This window comes from Pelobates fuscus, chromosome 7, assembly GCF_036172605.1.
Source record: "Pelobates fuscus isolate aPelFus1 chromosome 7, aPelFus1.pri, whole genome shotgun sequence".
Classification (NCBI taxonomy): domain Eukaryota; kingdom Metazoa; phylum Chordata; class Amphibia; order Anura; family Pelobatidae; genus Pelobates; species Pelobates fuscus.
Genome location: NC_086323.1, coordinates 125,495,640 through 125,508,604, shown reverse-complemented (window position 1 = coordinate 125,508,604; position 12,965 = coordinate 125,495,640). Strand labels below are relative to the sequence as shown.

General features: G+C 42.4%; 1 protein-coding gene across 1 annotated transcript in view; it reads right to left on the bottom strand.

Moving 5' to 3' along the window:
• Positions 1-12,965, bottom strand: part of CAMKV (CaM kinase like vesicle associated) — a 154,802-nt gene that overhangs the window by 76,809 nt on the left and 65,028 nt on the right. Inside the window, exons 2-4 of the mRNA XM_063426600.1 lie at positions 3,319-3,420; positions 2,679-2,810; positions 973-1,047 (exon numbers count right to left, since the gene is read on the bottom strand). Of these exons, the coding sequence (XP_063282670.1) occupies positions 973-1,047; positions 2,679-2,810; positions 3,319-3,413 (302 nt within the window). The 5' untranslated portion in view covers positions 3,414-3,420. The remainder of the gene's footprint in view (positions 1-972; positions 1,048-2,678; positions 2,811-3,318; positions 3,421-12,965) is intronic.

Genomic DNA, 12,965 nt, shown 5'->3' with positions numbered 1-12,965 from the left:
TACAACATAAAGTTAGACGCAAGATCATCAGCAAAAGTATATACTAAATATTGTACTTGCTTAGAGATTGGCTTGTCGGGTGATCGCACCTTTCAATTCCAAGTACAGCGTCCTGCAGCGCCAGGCTTGTCTTTTCTGGAGCTCACAGATGGCATGCAAACCCCCTGCCGCTCACATACTCTATGCCAATGGCATGTTAAAGCTAAACAAAAAATGTTTTACTCTATTTTTGTTTCACAGTTTGACATAGATATGTTCTCTAATTTGTCTCCATGATCAATTTGCTGTATAAACATCACTATATTGACGCAGCCTTCATAAGACTATTTGCTGTTGGTAAGGGGGAGCTGCTTTGAAATGTAACTCCTATCAATCTCAACTAGGCTTCACCCTAACTCAAGTCACTTCTAACTCGAAACATCCCTGTGTCTTTTTTAACACTAAAGATCCCCCCAGTTTTACACCAACCATAACTTTTTATCGCTAAACCATCCCCTCAATTTCAGGATTTCCCTCGTAGCATCCATTTCATTGAGACATCGCCATGATTTAATGACACAGCGTCATGTGAACACGGTAGCATTAAGTCGTTTAAACATTAAAACATCCTGTTTAATGGTGACATTTTATAAGGCATTTTTTTAGACGTATCTGACTATGATCATATTTGCTTTACATGTACAATGTCAAATTCCCTGCCTAACTCCTAGATTGTATACCAACTTCTGTAGCGTCGTAATTGCAAGACTACTACCTCTGTCACTGCATGGATCCAGGTAAATAGTAAGCTTATGAGTTCCAATTGGTTGTAACTGTGCATTTTGATATTCAAACCCAATATACCAAAAGTCTACAAAGTCAATGTCAGCAGTGCATGGAATGGATAGCAAGCAATAACAGTTCAGCCAAGGCTAGCATTATTTATATAAATGTTTATACAATTACTATAATATATGCATGTATGTTACTTACAGCTCCATAAAGATGAAGTATTCCTTGCGAGTCTCAAACACGTCAACCAGCTGCAGGATATTTGGATGTTTGACCCTGTCGAGATTAATATAAGTACACTCAGGGGACAGTATACAGAATGGATTGGTTATGCAATATTCTAATAAAGATGTATGTATAACTACGACACTATATTTAGTAATGTACTCATCTCCATATTATTTATTGATATCTTTTTACCAATCTAATATCCCTCCATGCAAGAAATCTAATGTTACACATGGCTTATAGGAATAAAAAAAATCATTACTGCCAAGAAATCCCCCCAATTAATAGGGGTCCTGGGATCCCCACTTTTATCCTTTCCACTATCTGTGCACGTGTTGCTGCGCGAGTTTTTGGGAGGTTTTACGTGTATTTTTTATTAATCACCTGGCTCCCACGCTTTAGATCTAAGAGGAAGATTAACTGAAACATTATCAAGGATATCTTGGGAAATCATCATAATTTTGTGTATGATTTTTATTATTATTAATTACTGGTATGTGGATTTATTATTTATTAATTTACTTATGAGTTCAATTCAACACCTCAAGATGCAGCAAGTCCCTGAATCTGCCTGTAAATTTAACGAATTCTGAAGCAATTCTATATGATTTTAACTGTCAACAAATTCTCCAAGCTAAAAATTCATCTTTTTCTTTTCAACGGACACAAATTATCTCTAATATAATTTGCCAGTTCTGGGACAGTAGCTGAATATGCTTCTAAATTGCCTGTAGTCACGTCCCTAGCTGGGTATTTTTTACCCACTTAGGTTATTAAACCATTTTTTTTTGTGTGATTTGGATGCAAATTTAGAACAACATTCTATATCTATTTTTTGAGATTTGTTTTAGAATGATAAAGGGGTGTAATGTCTCCTCTTTTATATATCTTCTTTATGTGCTTCATTGACAGTTTTTACATTCTATTGATCAATGTAATTTTTTTCGTAGGTAATAGGTCATCGTTACTGCAATACGAAGGACTTTATTGCTGTAATTTGTATATGGAAGAGATGGTACAATTGCATTATATTGAAGAATCCATTTGATGATTATTCATGATGACATATGACCTGAATATTTACAGACCTATATATAAAGAATGTCTATGGGGGAAGTCAATGTATGCCGCATACAAAATGTAATGTATGCAATCAAATAGCAATTTATAATTTCAGCAAAAAAAAAAGAGTGCCTGCAAAAAATGATATGTTAGAGGCATACGGTTTATACTACTGCATGTTGTTTAGTTTAATGACATGTAGCAATGACAAAAATATAAGTGGATTTTGCATGCCAAACTAAAACTCCCAGCTCACAATAATGAATGTTCTAAGTTATTTTTATGGTTTTCATGCATTATATTTAGTTTCCTTATTTTTTATTAATTAAAAATAAAACTTGATTATAAGACTGTTTGCAACTAGAGACAAGTCTTGGTTTTGTGAATAGATGTCCGGTGTGGTTGAGCTTAATAGTCTTCTGCATAATTGCAAAAATCGATCACTGATCTTGATACCAGACTGTGGCCCCCAATACCACTGTGAGTTTTGTGTAAAATGTATTGGGGCATGCTTACTGTATGTTCTATACCGGATGGAGGCATCACGTTTCCTGCCGTTGAGTTCTGGATGTGATATGTGTAATCATGATTGCATGTGACGCGTATAGTGGACTTACATTTTCAGAATGTTAATTTCATTTTTGGCTGCCTTCCTTACTTTGCGCCCATCTCTTTTCAGAAATCGTTTGCAGGTATAAAGCTTCCCAGAAGATTTCTCTTTGGCTCTAAATACCTCACAGAATTCCTCCCTGAAGGAAAAAATATATTATAATTAGGAACATTAAAAGTCAAGATGACAGAGCTGATACCCATTGTGTGTACGTGTGGAGGCTGGCAATGTTACCGAGCAGAACAGGAAGGTTAATTTAATGAGCAGCAGCATTTTTGCTGTTGGGAGAGACCGGTGTTAAGTGTGCAATTCTACAAGGTACTTGTGTGCTTTACAGGTATTATTACATGTGTAATATGGGACCCTTCCACTAATTTTGAAAACTAACATTTCATGTGATCTGAGATAAAGGCTGGTACTCTTACAAAATAGGAAAGTAGAATGATGCTTTTACTGCATTGTGAATGGTGGCATTGCTCTGTGCAAGTTAGAGCCTGGCATTACGTTGAGGTTGAGACTGACATTGCTTTGTAGAATGGGGCCTGGCATTATTATATGTAAAGTGGAGGTTGGCATTGCTGTGTGGTAGAGACTGGTATTGTTGAGAATGTGGTGGAGATTGGCATTACTGTATCCTGAATACTTACGTCTTGATAAGCTGCCCCAGATCATATCTGTCGCTCACTTCTGTAGGCTGATTGTAATCCTTCTTGTCACCTAAAGTTACACATCCAAACGGCATTGCCTGCCTGTAAGGAAGAGGATATTGGTGGATGAGCCAAATGACCACTATAATACTTCCTCGAGCAACATAAACCATCTCAATAAGCCTCTGAGCCCATCTTATAGTAAAATTCCTTTCCCATGCTGCAAAAAAAAACTGCCAATGATTCTCATATATCCAGGAGTGATGAGAGTAGCAGCTGGAGCATTTGATGATATGGGCATTTTAGATTCATGTGAATGAAAGCTAATCAATTGCATGCACTATATTGTCTTTACACTTGCATGTGTTCCAACTAGTCTGAAAACTCGACACGTTATTTCCATAATTGGATTAGTTACAGATTCAATATTTTTAAACTTAATATAAAAAAGAAAAACCAAACACAAGGGGAATTGACGAACAATGATAAACTGTTGTGACGGAAGAGAGAAGCAAGATTATTTAATGAAATCCAAACTGTTGCAAATAAAAATCAGAATATATAGTGGTTGTGAGGTTGCTAGGTTATAGAAACTCTTGATTTTTCACCAAAATTAAAGCTCTAACCTCCCAGAAGCAGCTCTGTTACATCTAAGCATTTGATAAAGATTTAATCTTGTGAAATAATAATGCTGCCTGCATTGGAATATTAATGCAGTCCAAAGATAACACGCGACAAAGATAGACTACTATGTCTTAAGGACTAATCTGATGTTGAGAAAATGCACAGTTGGCGATTCTTGTACGATCCCAGCAGTCGGTGTACACATCTTCAGATATCATCTGTGGAGGCTACTTTGGTTTGGCAAAATCTTTAGTAGACCTCTGTGTTGTGTTTCACACATGTATGAAAGTGTAACACTGACGCGGCTCCTGGTAGGAGCAACACAAGGAACCAAAGAGGGTCTGCAAGGAAAAGATGGCGTTGGCTGCTTTCTTGCATTTAGTGTCACAATTCACGCAGCATGCTTGTAACCCATACTCCCATCCAATGGACATCTCTCATTTCCTCCAGCAACCAGTGAGAGGCACGCAGCATTGTAGTAAATCATCTCCAATTTCCCTCACAGTCAGATAATTGTTCTCCCCACTCCAACAATTTAATGTCTCTCCTGTGTAACAATTCCGATCCCACTTCTCCTCTCTCTCCCTGTATTCTCCAGATACAAATTACCCAGGGCTCTGGGAATGTTTCCAGCAATTTTAGCTTACATTTTTCCATTAGTATTTTACTAAATTTTCAGGTATTAGTGAGTAACTCGTCAAGTGTGAATTGCCTGGAATTCAATGAGAATTTCAAATTCTACGCCAACATTAATCATTGCAAATCATTCTCCAGAACTTCTATGTTTTCAGTTTGTTTATTTTTGTTTATTTTGGCGTAAAAATTACGTTCTCTGTGAAATTCTGACAATTCACATTTTAGAGAATAACCATGTCCTTTAGGACTACACAGTACAAGAAGATTGAGGAGTTGTTGTGTTGGTAATATTATTTAGCTTTAGGAATATATATTTGTATTCCCAACACTACAGCCCTGATACCCCTTATCAATTAGGTGTGTGTCCCCCACACTGTATAAAATTAAGAACATTAAAATAAAAAAATAAAAAATTGTCTCCTTCAGTGCAGACGTGAACTTCTCATGGAGGAGCATTGAGGAACTTAGGTGCATGCGCGGCCCTCACCGCAATGCTCCTACAATTCCTTTATAGAGAATAACTAATACAATGTTGCTCTATAACGGACCTTGATGTCATACAAGATTCCTGGCTCTCATACCCAGAGTGCTTGGAGGCTTAGCTTGAAGCCACAATTCCAAGTCTTCTATTTAGTTTAATACTGAGTTTTGTGGGTTGGACAAGGGGACAGTGTCCTTTTAAGTGCTATTAAGTAGTACCCTGAGAAGATCTAGTCATTTGTTTTACATCGCAATGTTCCTGATACAGTATCACTGGTATTAAGGTGTGATGCCAAGGAAGCACAGTAATGACAATATGAGAATGTTAACATGAATTGTATAGAATGATGAATCGTCTCTAAAGCCAAATAAGAATATGGACCAAGAAAAGGAGCCTAACAACACTGCGTGTTATCAAATTCACTGCAGAAAATATAAATAGTTAATGAAATAAATGAATTGCAGTTTGAGGTTGGTGAGGTCTTGGAATCTGCCAAAGAATTCTGTCTGCATCGAGGAGCCTTAGAGTCTCAACAGAACATTAAGAGCTTATTATAGTCTTCTGGGTAAATAAGGAAGAACACACACACACGTGCAAAGTTGTCACTAGCTTCCATTCCATTGCACAGTCTCTTTCACCTGTTGTCACGTGCATGAGATAGCTGTCAGGATCCCGCGGGCGGCTGCGAGGGGAGGCTGCAATCCGCTCGCGGCACTCACCCTCCAGCCGTCCACGGTCCCCTTCCTGCCAGGTGTTCGGCGGGCGGCATCCTCCCAGCCACGGGTGCCGCCCGCGTCTTCTTCCGGGTCCCCCAGTGGCAGCATGCATGACGCTGCACGCTGGGAGACCGGCCAATTTGTTACACGCCGGGGTCAGTCACCTGACCCGGCGTTAAAGGCACAGTGCCTCAATCACAGTGGGAGGTTTAGATATCTCCCACGTGTGATTGTTAATTCTGATTGGAAATTAGCCAATCAGAATTAACCTTCTGGTTTATATACTTACCTTTCCTGTTCCTCCCTGCCCTGTTGTGGTCTTTGCTTTATAGTATTGATACTGAACGTGTGCTTTCTGGTTACGTACTCTCTGGCTTGTTATACTGACTTTGTGACTTTCTCCTACCCTTTGACCTCGGCTTGTTTCTCGTTATTCTGTTTTCTGGTTCCCCTTACTTGGCTTGTCTCCTGACTATTCTGTGTGTGCTTAGCCCGGCCACTCTAAGGACCGGTACGGCACACTTTCTGTGTGTGTGTCTGTGTGTGTGTTGGCGTGTTGGGTTCCCCGAATCGTGACATTACAACAGGGCCATAATGGAACCTGCTGACATACCACAGCTCCTAGTTAATCAGGAGGCTAGAATGGATGGCTTGGACCACCGTATGGATCAGTTTGCTCAAGCTTTGCAAACCATACTGGCTCGCACTGCACACTTGCAGCCTGCCGTTCAGGAGGTTGCTGCTGCTGTGCCCGAGCCCATTCCCACTCCGGCACCCGTTCCTGCCCATGTAGTGCATATGACGCCGCCACAGCGCTACAGCGGTGACCCGGCATTGTGTCGTGGTTTCCTCAACCAAATTGACATCCATTTGGTGATGAATCCACGTTCCTATCCCACTGACAGATCTAAAATAGCCTTTTTGATAAACCACTTGTCAGGGAGAGCTTTAGCATGGGCTAATCCCATGTGGGAGAATGCTTCCCCAATGTCCTTTGCAGACTTTTTGACCGCTTTCAAACGCACATTTGATCAACCCGGTAGGGTTGCTTCTGCTGGCAAAGCTCTGCTTAGGGTACGACAGGGTAATAGATCTGTAGCGGATTACACTATCGAATTCCGCACTCTAGCAGCTGAAGTGGTTTGGAACAATGACGCCCTCGTAACAGCCTTTCAGGAGGGTTTGGCCGCTTACATACTGGATGAAATAGCATCCAGGGAATTGCCTGTTCTCTTGGATGATGTTATAGACTATGTGATCCTTATTGATAACCGCATTAGAGAGAGGCGTAGTCAAAGACGCCTGGATACACGGGTGTTACCTGCCCTACCCAGCACTGCATTACTAGCACTACCCGCTCCTAGGCCACCATCCCCTGAACCCATGCAATTAGGCGCTACGGGGTTAACTGAGGCTGAAAGAGCGTACCGTAGAAGGGAGGGGTTATGCCTTTATTGTGGTAAGAGGGGGCACCGTTGTAATGCATGCCCTAAGGTACAGGGAAACTACAGCACCTAAGGCCTAGAGAGGGGTCGGCCTCGGGTGTTATGACCTTGTCCCCTCATGTGTCCATCTCCAGACCATTTATTACGGTTTCTCTTTTGGTCAATAAAACCACCATAACAACTAAAGCCTTGATCGATTCAGGTGCGGCAGACAACCTTATGGATGAGAACTTTGCCAAAACCGCAGCCTTGACTTTGATCCAAAAGGCCACACCCTTGGCCGTTGAGGCCATAGATGGTAGACCGCTTGAGAAACCTCTGGTAACCCATGAAACCCAAGAAATCATTATGTCTGTGGGTGCTTTGCACAAGGAAAGGTTAACCTTTCAAATAATTGACTCCCCTACTGCTTCAATCGTTCTGGGTTTTCCCTGGTTAGTTAAGCACAACCCGGTACTTGACTGGGGTTGTTTAGATATACTCTCCTGGGGGGAATCTTGTCAACAAGACTGTATGGCTCATGTACGTCCTGTTTGTTCACTCAATGTGCCCACGGCTAAACCACTTTCTGTTTCTGTCCCTTCTGTGTATGCAGACCTTGCATTGGTTTTTGAAAAAAGGGAAGCAGATAAACTACCCCCACATCGGGAGTATGACTGTGCCATAAACCTGTTACCGGGTACTATGCCTCCTAGGAGTAAGGTCTACCCTCTTTCTGAGAAAGAAAACCAGATCATGGAGGAGTACATACGGGAATCCTTAAGTAAAGGTTTTATTAGAAGGTCCTCTTCTCCTGCTGGTGCTGGTTTCTTTTTTGTGGCAAAGAAGGAGGGCGACTTGAGGCCATGTATAGACTACAGGGGTCTGAACAACATAACGATTAAAAACGCCTACCCTATCCCCCTCATCACTGAGTTGTTTGATCGTGTGAAAGGTTCTAAGTACTTCACCAAATTAGACCTCAGGGGGGCTTATAATCTCGTCCGTATAAAGGAGAATGACGAGTGGAAAACAGCGTTTAATACGCGCAGCGGGCATTACGAATATCTGGTCATGCCTTTTGGACTGTGTAATGCTCCTGCTGTGTTCCAGGACCTCATAAACGATGTCCTTAGGGATCTTTTGCATGTCTGTGCCGTGGTGTACCTGGACGACATACTTGTGTATTCCCCTGATTTGAAGTCACACCATAATCATGTTAGGATGGTGCTCAAGAAATTATTACAGAACGGACTCTACTGTAAGTTAGAAAAATGTTTGTTCGATCAAACCTCGGTGCAATTCCTTGGTTATATAATTACTGAACAGGGTTTCAGTATGGACCCTGCTAAATTGGAAGCCATACTGTCCTGGCCACTTCCCCAAGGACTTAAGGCTATCCAGCGTTTTATAGGATTTGCCAACTATTATAGGAAATTTATAAATAACTTTTCACCCCTTATCTCTCCTATAACGAAGCTGACTAAAAAAGGTCTACACCCTAGGGTTTGGACTCCCGAAGCCCTTAAGGCCTTCGAAACTCTCAAGAAGGCATTTGCCTCTGCTCCAGTACTGCACCACCCTAATCCTTCTCTTCCCTTTGTTATGGAAGTAGACGCTTCTGAGTCAGGTGTGGGAGCAGTACTGTCACAGAGGTTATCGCATGACGAACCCCTCCATCCCTGTTGTTTCTTTTCAAAAAGGTTGTCCGATTCGGAAAAGAATTACGATGTTGGGAACAGGGAACTATTAGCTATTGTGTTAGCTTTTAAGGAATGGAGGTACTTATTAGAGGGTTCTAGACACAAAATCATGGTTATTACTGATCATAAAAACCTCTCCTATATAGCTGACGCTAGAAGGTTATCTGCCCGGCAGGCTAGATGGTCCCTATTTCTTTCACGTTTTCAATACGTTATTACCTATAGACCTGGTTGCCGTAATGCCAAAGCTGACGCTATCTCCCGACAGCATGAACCTTTAGAATTTGTTAACCTGACTCCTGTACCTATTGTTCCTGCGTCTCAGATAATAGCTGCTACCCGTTTGGTTGTTTCATCTCCTTTTCTTGATAGTATTAAGACATACCAAACCCAAGCACCCCCTGAGACGCCGGCTGGTAAACTATATGTTAAAACAAAGGACAGAAAAAAGCTGTTAACTTTATTTCACACCGCCAAAACTGCTGGTCATCCGGGAGTAACCAAAACCTATAAGGGCCTCCTTCAACAGTTCTGGTGGCCTTCGCTTAAGCAGGACGTAGTAGATTTTGTACAGGCTTGTCGGGTCTGTACTCAGTGTAAGTCCCCTAATGTGAGACCCCAGGGTCTACTCTTGCCTCTGTCTATACCAAAGAAACCATGGACCCACTTATCCATGGATTTCATTGTAGACCTTCCTCTTTCTGATGGTCAGACGGTGATTTTGACTGTGACGGATAGGTTCTCTAAAATGGCGCACTTCATTCCGCTTAAAAAGCTTCCTTCTGCTAGTCAGTTGGCTCAGGTGTTTGCCAAAGAAGTGTTCCGCTTGCATGGGGTTCCTCAGGATATCGTGTCTGACAGGGGTCCTCAATTTGTCTCTCGGTTTTGGAGGGGCTTTTGTGCTGAGATGGGGGTCTCCTTGTCGTTCACTTCCTCCTATCACCCGCAATCTAATGGTGCAGCCGAACGTGCTAACCAGTCTGTGGAATTGTATTTGCGCTGCTTCACTAATGCGCACCAGGACGACTGGTCTCACCTCCTTCCGTGGGCTGAGTTTGCCAGGAATACGGTGTCTCACTCGTCTACTGGCTTAAGTCCTTTTGAGGTTGCTTATGGGTTTCGGCCTTCTGTCCTTCCCGGTGCGTTCTCCGACAAGGGAATGCCCGCCTTGGACCAGCACCTCGCCTCTTTGCGGAAGATGTGGGATCAGGTCCATGTTGCGCTATCTCGTTCAGCTGCTGCTCAGAAGAGGTTTGCTGATCGCCGTAAGATTGCTACACCGTTCTTATATTCCGGGTGATAGGGTATGGTTGTCCTCCAGGAACCTCCGTCTCAAGGTTCCCTCGATGAAATTTGCTCCCAGATTTCTGGGTCCCTACAAGGTGTTGCGTAGGGTTAACCCCGTTTCCTACTCCCTTGACCTGCCTCCTTCCATGCGTATTCCGAACACGTTTCACGTCTCGCTTTTGAAGCCCTTGCTGTGTAACCGGTTCTCTCGTCCCCTCGGGCGGCCCGTTTCCCCTCGCGCGGTCTCCAGTGGCGTGTACGAGGTGGCTGCCCTTCTCGACTCTCGTGTTTCTAGGGGTCGGTTACAGTATCTGGTGGATTGGAAGGGGTACGGCCCTGAGGAGCGGTCTTGGGTTTTGAGCTCTGATTTGCACGCTCCCTCTTTGGTCCGCTCCTTTCATGCCCGGTTTCCTTTGAAGCCTTCTGCTTCCCGCCCTCCGGGCGGTCTTCGAGGGGGGGGTAATGTCAGGATCCCGCGGGCGGCTGCGAGGGGAGGCTGCAATCCGCTCGCGGCACTCACCCTCCAGCCGTCCACGGTCCCCTTCCTGCCAGGTGTTCGGCGGGCGGCATCCTCCCAGCCACGGGTGCCGCCCGCGTCTTCTTCCGGGTCCCCCAGTGGCAGCATGCATGACGCTGCACGCTGGGAGACCGGCCAATTTGTTACACGCCGGGGTCAGTCACCTGACCCGGCGTTAAAGGCACAGTGCCTCAATCACAGTGGGAGGTTTAGATATCTCCCACGTGTGATTGTTAATTCTGATTGGAAATTAGCCAATCAGAATTAACCTTCTGGTTTATATACTTACCTTTCCTGTTCCTCCCTGCCCTGTTGTGGTCTTTGCTTTATAGTATTGATACTGAACGTGTGCTTTCTGGTTACGTACTCTCTGGCTTGTTATACTGACTTTGTGACTTTCTCCTACCCTTTGACCTCGGCTTGTTTCTCGTTATTCTGTTTTCTGGTTCCCCTTACTTGGCTTGTCTCCTGACTATTCTGTGTGTGCTTAGCCCGGCCACTCTAAGGACCGGTACGGCACACTTTCTGTGTGTGTGTCTGTGTGTGTGTTGGCGTGTTGGGTTCCCCGAATCGTGACAATAGCACTGATAGCTGTATTACTTCTTCTTGCATTCCCCCGCCCCCCCCCCCCCCCCCCCATATATTTGAATGAGAACACTCTAATCATGCATTTCAGGGTGATGGGTGATACTATGGGATGATTTTTTTATTTTATTTTACTAATGTCTTCACACTTAATTTGTCATGAACGCGACAGACCAAGAAAGACACAAGGCTGCACGTGTTTCTTGTTAAATTCATTTTTAATGCAGCAACCATACATCTTACATCATGCAAAATTAATAGACGAATAAATAAAATTTAGTTTTTGAATGTTGTCCTATCAGATGGCTGCTGCAAAATCCCCCATATTTAAAGGAACACTCTAAATACATGTAGTAATTAAGCTTGCTGAAATGCTATATGTGTGAAGAGTGTGTCCTCTTACTCATATTATAAACGTGAACCTTACACCTTATCGATTTTTAGTCAGAGGGCCTATCCTTGTTAAAAGCTCTGCCCTTTACACCTCTCAATCATCACATAGAGAGCATGAGAAACAGTAACTGTCAAGGTTATTCACCAAATTGAGAATTACATGAAATTCAAAGCTATTTACATGAAATTCAAAGCTAATTACATGAAATCCAGCTATTTTGACCTTAAAGTGTCTGTCACCTCAAACCGCAAACTGCTATCACCCTTAACCCTGAGGATCTAAATATTGCAATTTTTATAAACTGCAATAATTACCTGCTAGGTTAAGTTTGAATACATTTTTAAAAGCCCCTTATATGTAGAATATCCAAACGGGGGTGGTCAGTAAGAGTTGTTACCTTCCAGTCTGGGCATGAACCCTACTACTAATGTATAAAGCAAAAATCAGGGAAAATCTAATGAGGCAGAGCTGCCAACGTCATCAACTAGAAATGAACAAACTAAAGGGATCCTCAAAAAGGGGGTTCATTTTTTAGAGAAACCCCAGATGGAGGACCCCATGTACCTCAGACCGAGACCGAGGAGACAACGCAATACAAGGAACTGATACTGACAGATAATCAGGTCATTAACTTATCGAATCATGTATTGACCCAGTTGGAATATAAAGTTCTGAGAAAAGGACTTTCATTTATTCCAACCTTTCGATCTGATAAGTTTACCTGGGTCAAAGACCTACATCTCTTTGCTCGAAAAATGACACTGTATAAAATGCACACAATGGATGAAGAGAAAAAAGCTAGTATGTTGGGCCTAGACAGGAAGGATTATCAACTAACCTTAACCCTCGCAAATCTATTAGAAGAAAGTGAAGGACTAAGAGAAGAAGAGGGTCATTTTACTGATCTGAAAAAGGAAAAGCGAATATTGTCCACACTTAAAAGATTTCAAATACATAGAGTCTTTCTTAGAACTGGTCTGCAGGGAGATATATTCAATCTCTAAAATCTATCACAACTAGAAACTAAAGCTATAAAAGAGCTACAAGAGGAAAAAGATATCACGATAAAGCCATCTGATAAAGGTGGCAATATTGTGATTCTCAGTACTGACCAATATCTCCAGATGACTAATAGAATTCTATCTGACACTACCACCAACAAAATCCTTGAGTCTGATCCAACAATATGTTTATTGGGCAGATTGAAAGTTATTTTACAGAATGGCATTGATGACAAATTAATCTCAAAAGGAGAATATGATTTTATGTTGAATCAACAT